Genomic DNA, 6000 nt, shown 5'->3' with positions numbered 1-6000 from the left:
CTAAGCAGACAAGCAGACTTGCAGTGCCTGTTTATTTCCTGGGCTAAGGAGTCTTTTACTTTATGCAATAATAAAGAATGTTTTCAAAGCCAAAAAATCCATTTATTGAAAAGAAAAAAAATTATTTATTGAAAAGAAACAAGGGGGTGGAGTGGGGAACAGTACAATCACAGATTCACGTATGTCCTGTCTGGTGTGCTGTGCAGTGAGTGCTGCACTTCAGGACAGCTATACTGCATGGTGATGGGGGTTGAGTGCAGAGGGTAAGGGTCGTGGTTTTCAGGGCTGGGTGGTGAAGATACTGGTGTTGGAGGCAGCGGGTGGCGTGAAGAACACGGAAGTTGGGGAAAGTGGGTTGGAGGTGACAGTGGGGCACAACGGAAAGAGTTTTGGGACAAGGGCTGTGGGGGGGGATGGCGTTTGCGTTTGCGGTACTGCTCCTCTTTCTGCATGGCTACCAGCTCCTGGATAGCGTCTGCTCGGCACTCCAGGATGCTTATGAGCCTATCAGTGCTTTGCTGCCGGTGCGCGGTGCTTTGCCGCCGGTGCGCTGCATTTTCTTGGCGGATCCTGCTTTCTCTCTCCCTCCAGTTCTGTGCTTTCTCATTCTCTTTAATAGATTGCCGCATCACTTCTTGCAGCATGTCTTCTTTGCTTTTTCGCGGTCTCTTCCTGAGTCTTTGCAGTCTCTGAGCAGGCGATAAGAGGGACGGCTGAGGTCTCAAGGTTGATGCAGCTGTATAAGCAAAATGCAACATTTAACAGAGGCAGCATTGTTTATACCAGACAGAGTAATGATTCCCCCCGCACTTAAGGAGTAGAAAACACACAGGGTCTACACAATAGCATAATTTTCCCGTCCGAAACCAAGCACACATATCTCATGGGAGCCTCAAAATGGTGAGTAAGGGGGACTGATTGTTTCAGGGCTGCACTGTCCTCTGGGTTTCTGTGCCTTGGGGAGAGCCAACAGCTTCAGGGGGCATCTACACTGAACAGTGTCCCAATATTTTCCACAGGAGTTCGTCCTGGACGATATCTCGCTGCTGAGGGTGACTTGGGAAGCAAGGGAGGGTCTTCTACTGCAATGCGGCTTCCGCCCTGGCCCATAAGCAGCTTGCCTGTGTGCAGCAATGGTCCCCCCGCCCCTCGCGGCACAGTGGCGCAGACACGTTAGCCTGGCTGGGACAAGGACCACGGTGGCCCTCCCAATAAACCTGTGCAAGCGCATTGCACACGTTCTGGATGAGACATTCGAGGAGATTACCGAGGCCGATTACCGCGATGTGATAAACCACATCAATGCACTATTCCATATCTAGGCATGCATACCTAACCCTCCTCTCCCAAAGAGCCCGCACCGAAAAAATTCCTTCCCAAAAAAAAAAAAAACGCTTACCGGGAACCTGCTCTTCTGTTTGTCCTCCACCAAGTACCGGCCGCTGCGACTGGCTACCTTCCTCCTGGCTCGAGAAGAGCTCCTGGCTGCATGGCTCCAGGGATTCCGGGGTGTCTCCATCTGGCCCACCACCATCACTCCCGTTTTCCTCCTCCTCCTCCTCTTCCTCCTCCCCCCCCCACCGGCTCTGAAGTGTCCATGGTGGTGCTCAGAGTGGAGGTGGGGTTAACCCCAAGTATCGCATCCAGCTCTTTGTAGAATCGGCAGGTCGCAGGGGGAGCACTCGAGCGGCCGTTTGCATCGCGGGCTTTGTGGTAGGCACTCCGCAGCTCCTTCACTTTAATCCTGCACTGCAGGGCGTCCCGGTCATGGCCCCTTTCATGTCCTTTGATACCTTCCCGAAGGTATCGTAATTCCTACAGCTGGTGCGCAGCTGGGACTGTACAGCTTCCTCCCTCCAAACACTGATGAGGTCCAGCAACTCGCCATTGCTCCATGCTGGGGCTCGCTTGGCGCGTGGAGGCATGGTCACCTGGAAAGATTCGCTGATAGCACTCCACACCACGCTGGGCTGAGCAAAAAGGGGATTTTTAAAATTCCCGGTGAATGTAAAGGGTGGGTCACATGGTTGGTTACCTGAGGCCAGGCAGTAGAGTTTGAACTGATGACCAGAGTGGCTAGAACAGGCATTGTGGGATACTGCTGAATAATTCTGGAGGCCATTCACAGTGCATTGGGCGGCCACACTGGCGCCGCAGCGCTGCAGCGGCAGCGCAATACTCGCTATTCCTCTCGGGGATGTGGAGTACATGCAGCGCTGCAACCACGGAGATACAGCGCTGCAAATGCCTTGCCAGTGTGGACGGGGAGTGAGTTACAGCGCTGGGGGAGCCTTTACAGCGCTGTAACTCGCAAGTGTAGCCAAGGCCTAAGGAGCCACAAGTACTCCTGTTCTTTTTGCGGATACAGACTAACACGGCTGCTACTCTGAAACCTGTAATAAAGCATTGGGCTTCCTAGTAAAATCCAAGTGCATGGTAAGATTATTTTCCTATGGCCCTCTATTTATCAGTCTATGCTTTGCTACTTGACTGAGAGCCTCCTGACTCTTCCATTCCATCTTTGGATCTATCCTTGATGATGCAGCAATAGGAGCTGTGGATTTGGGTTTTATTAATCAGTGCTCTCTGGAATTGTGCCAACACAAAATATTGTCAGCCATGCATTTCAAAAGCTTCAGTGACTTATTTCATGCCAATGTGAAGGCAACAAAGTTTCATTTTATACACCTGAACAATAAAATATTTTAATATTGAATTTCTGAGTATTCCTTATGAAGATACTGTATAAGATTGTATTAGGTCATTTGAATGAAGGTATACAGTACATTACTCAAATCAATCTACCATGCATTATAATATGTAATAAATTTAAAACTTTATTATTTTTTTTTCCTTTCAGTTTTACAAAAGTAGCAGGAATGTGAGATCCTTTCTTCATCATCAAACGTGCAATCACTAGCAACATTTAAAAACAACAACCGAGTGATCACAAGTTAGCTTAAATAGCCCCAACTATCCCTGAAGAGCTACTGTGTGCTGTACAAAAGCTGAATAATCCTCGCAGTGTCAGGGGGTGACTCTTCAGCTGTTCAGGATCATGAGATGATATCCAGCACTCATAAAACAGCAGATTTAAAACACAAGAACATACACTTAGGTAAAGATCATCGTGACAGTATTGGAAGTAATCCACAAGAATTGTCAACACCCTGGAGGCCAAACTAACATGACTGAGTCAAAGAATTCAAGCTTTTACTCAAAACCAAACAAAAGAATACAGCAAATTCACACTGAATTATGCACATTAGGAATATGAACATTTTCCTTCACATTTGGCTAATTTTTAATCTTTTACAAGATAACTGGGGAAAAGGGGCATTTGTTGAGAGCACACTTTCAATTTAAATACATACTGAGTTATTTACATAATAACAGAACTGCAATCTGGGCAAAAGTATTGCTGATCTTTATTGCCTAGTGATTTGCATAAAATAATTTATCACATTTATGAAGGCACATTGATAGAAAAGGAACCATTTCAACATTTTTTTAAAAAATGATTGTTTTTAATTCATTATAAGGGGATTTGTTTTGGCCCCTGCATTTAGAAAAATACCATTTGGTTTTCAAGACCTAATAATCTTTGCTTTAAATATTTACATGGTAGTTTCTTCCCATTCAAGTTCCACATCACCTACAACAGAAACAAATACATTAAATTAAACTGCTTTTTAAATGAACATTAACCAATTACTGATAACTCTTAATATCTATTTGAAAGAATTTCTGTTGAAAAATGTAAATAGTTTGAGCAATGACTGATACCATAATCTGGGTTAAAGGGCAGCAGAAAGCCATAACTTTGCACTTATCAAGCCTCCAAGTGCTTGTCAAAGTATGCTTATTAGTATGAACAAATCAAAGCACCTGCTAGGAAAAAATAACTTTGGAACAATCTGTATCTACTTACCTTCCATGGCATCCAAAGAGTCCATCTTTTGCAGTGCTGAATAATTTACAAAACATATGGACTGACTGCTTCCCTTGCTTGTCAATAGGTCCAAAACACACTGATGCAAAAATATATATTGTGCCTGTATGATGTAAAAGTTAGAGGTTACTTACATGAATTTATGATGAAAAATTTGCTTTTAATAACAAAATATTTTAACACAATTTTGAATAAAAACCTATAGATGTTCTGAAAGTAATTCTAGTTTTACAACTTGTTCCAACCCTTTGATAATGTCTTATGTCTGACCCTATTCTGATAATTATGAATGATCAATTATTAGTCTATAGGCATGTTAATTACTATGCTCAGTCAAATATACAAAAATTATTCCAAACATAACTGAAGATAATAGACTGCACCACACCATTCCCTCAAAGCTAGTTATACATGAAAAAATGTGTTCAGCTTGTTTTTCAACATTTGATTCAGACTGAAGGAGCTGAACCACATCTATCAAGCACTTAAATGAAGAAACTTTCCTCCCTCCTAGCATGCTGAAAGCCAGCAGGGTGCAGTCAAATGCAAAAAATCCACTAAATTCCATTCACTTAATACGTGGCCTGTTCATGACGGAAAAAACAAATAGCTTCTAAAGATAGATGCCTGTTGTAGAGGGCATTTTGAGACCCAGCTTAGAAATAAAAATGTTGACTTTCTTGGCTTTTGTGCATTGGGATAAAACTCTTAATCATTCAAACTGTTTCTAATACATAATGAGGGTTTCATTTAGATGGTTATGTCTCTGGACTCAGTAATTCTCAAGCCGCAGATAATTGAAACAATAAACTTTCAGAGCTGCTGCAATATACAGTAGCAATACATATTTTTTGCATATATTGTTTCCTGAAATCCTTATTGACATGATAGGGTGCTTCAAAATACCCATTGTAGTAAAGCCTTTTTTGGGGAAGATATCTTGTTCTGTAATGGATCCATCAGGCAAATATGAGCTGTGACCTGACAGACTGAAGTTACTACAACATACATTTTTTAAATAGTTTATATTATTCAGATTTTGAACCCCAAAGGCTGTAAAGTCTGTTGTGCCAAAGCAGCACCCACTTGTATGCACTAAAAATCTTTCTGAAATTCCCATTGGGGCAGGAAAAAGGATGAAGGGGAGCACATGATGTGCCAAAAACCTTTTTGTAGGGTCTTTTCCTGGAGAAAAAAATCATTCATTAGGGACTAGACTGTGCATTTTACATACAGTGGAACCTCAGAGTTAAGAACACCAGAGTTATGAACTGATTGGTCAGCCACACGCCTCATTTGGAACCGGAAGTATGCAATCAGGCAGTAGCAGAGGGGAAAAAAGCAAATACAGCACAGTGTTGTGTTAAGCGTAAACTACAAAAAAAAAAAAAAAAGATAAAAAAAAAAGACTTGACAAGGTAAGGAAACTGTTTCTGTGCTTGTTTCATTTAAATTAAGATGGATAAAAGCAGAATTTTTCTTCTGAATAGTAAATTTTCAAAGCTGTATTAAGTCAATGTTCAGTTGTAAACTTTTGAAAGAACAACCATAATGCTTTGTTCAGAGTTACAAACATTTCAGAGTTATGAACAACCTCCATTCGTAACTTTGAGGTTCTACTGTATAGCCCAGAGTAAGGGGCCGTGTGTAGCTGAAACACCCCTGAGGGGTCCATATGGTGGCGTGTAGAGTACAGACGCTGCACACGCAGCAAGCACAGGTACAGATAGCAGCGTAGATGGTGAGCCATGGCTTAGGCAGGTAGTGTAGAGTGCCCTACATTCCTGAACCCTAGGGTATATATCCTGTACAGCTCTCTACACACCCAAGCAGGGGGAAGGCAGGTCTACACTGCTACTTTTAGCAGAGCATTTCCCTGCCACAGTGAAAGACTCAAGTGGGAAAAGGCTCTAGGCTGCTGGAACCTTTCTCCTCTATCCCCACTGCTGGAGGCTTTTGCTACTGCATGTATCTACCCACTGTACAGAGTATGGTCACTGCAGCATGTAGTGACATGTACCCTACACACCGTCACAAGTGCAGGCAGT

General features: G+C 43.1%; 1 protein-coding gene across 1 annotated transcript in view; it reads right to left on the bottom strand.

Moving 5' to 3' along the window:
* Nucleotides 1–2769: 2769 nt before the first annotated feature.
* PTPRQ (protein tyrosine phosphatase receptor type Q) overlaps nucleotides 2770–6000 on the bottom strand; it is a 160971-nt gene continuing 157740 nt past the window's right edge. Inside the window, exons 44-45 of the mRNA XM_026648947.2 lie at nucleotides 3932–4055; nucleotides 2770–3655 (exon numbers count right to left, since the gene is read on the bottom strand). Of these exons, the coding sequence (XP_026504732.1) occupies nucleotides 3618–3655; nucleotides 3932–4055 (162 nt within the window). The 3' untranslated portion in view covers nucleotides 2770–3617. The remainder of the gene's footprint in view (nucleotides 3656–3931; nucleotides 4056–6000) is intronic.

The sequence above is a fragment of the Terrapene carolina genome, unplaced genomic scaffold, assembly GCF_002925995.2.
Source record: "Terrapene carolina triunguis isolate 2854851 unplaced genomic scaffold, T_m_triunguis-2.0 Scaffold68, whole genome shotgun sequence".
Lineage (NCBI taxonomy): Eukaryota > Metazoa > Chordata > Testudines > Emydidae > Terrapene > Terrapene triunguis.
This window is presented reverse-complemented; position numbering and strand designations above follow the sequence as displayed.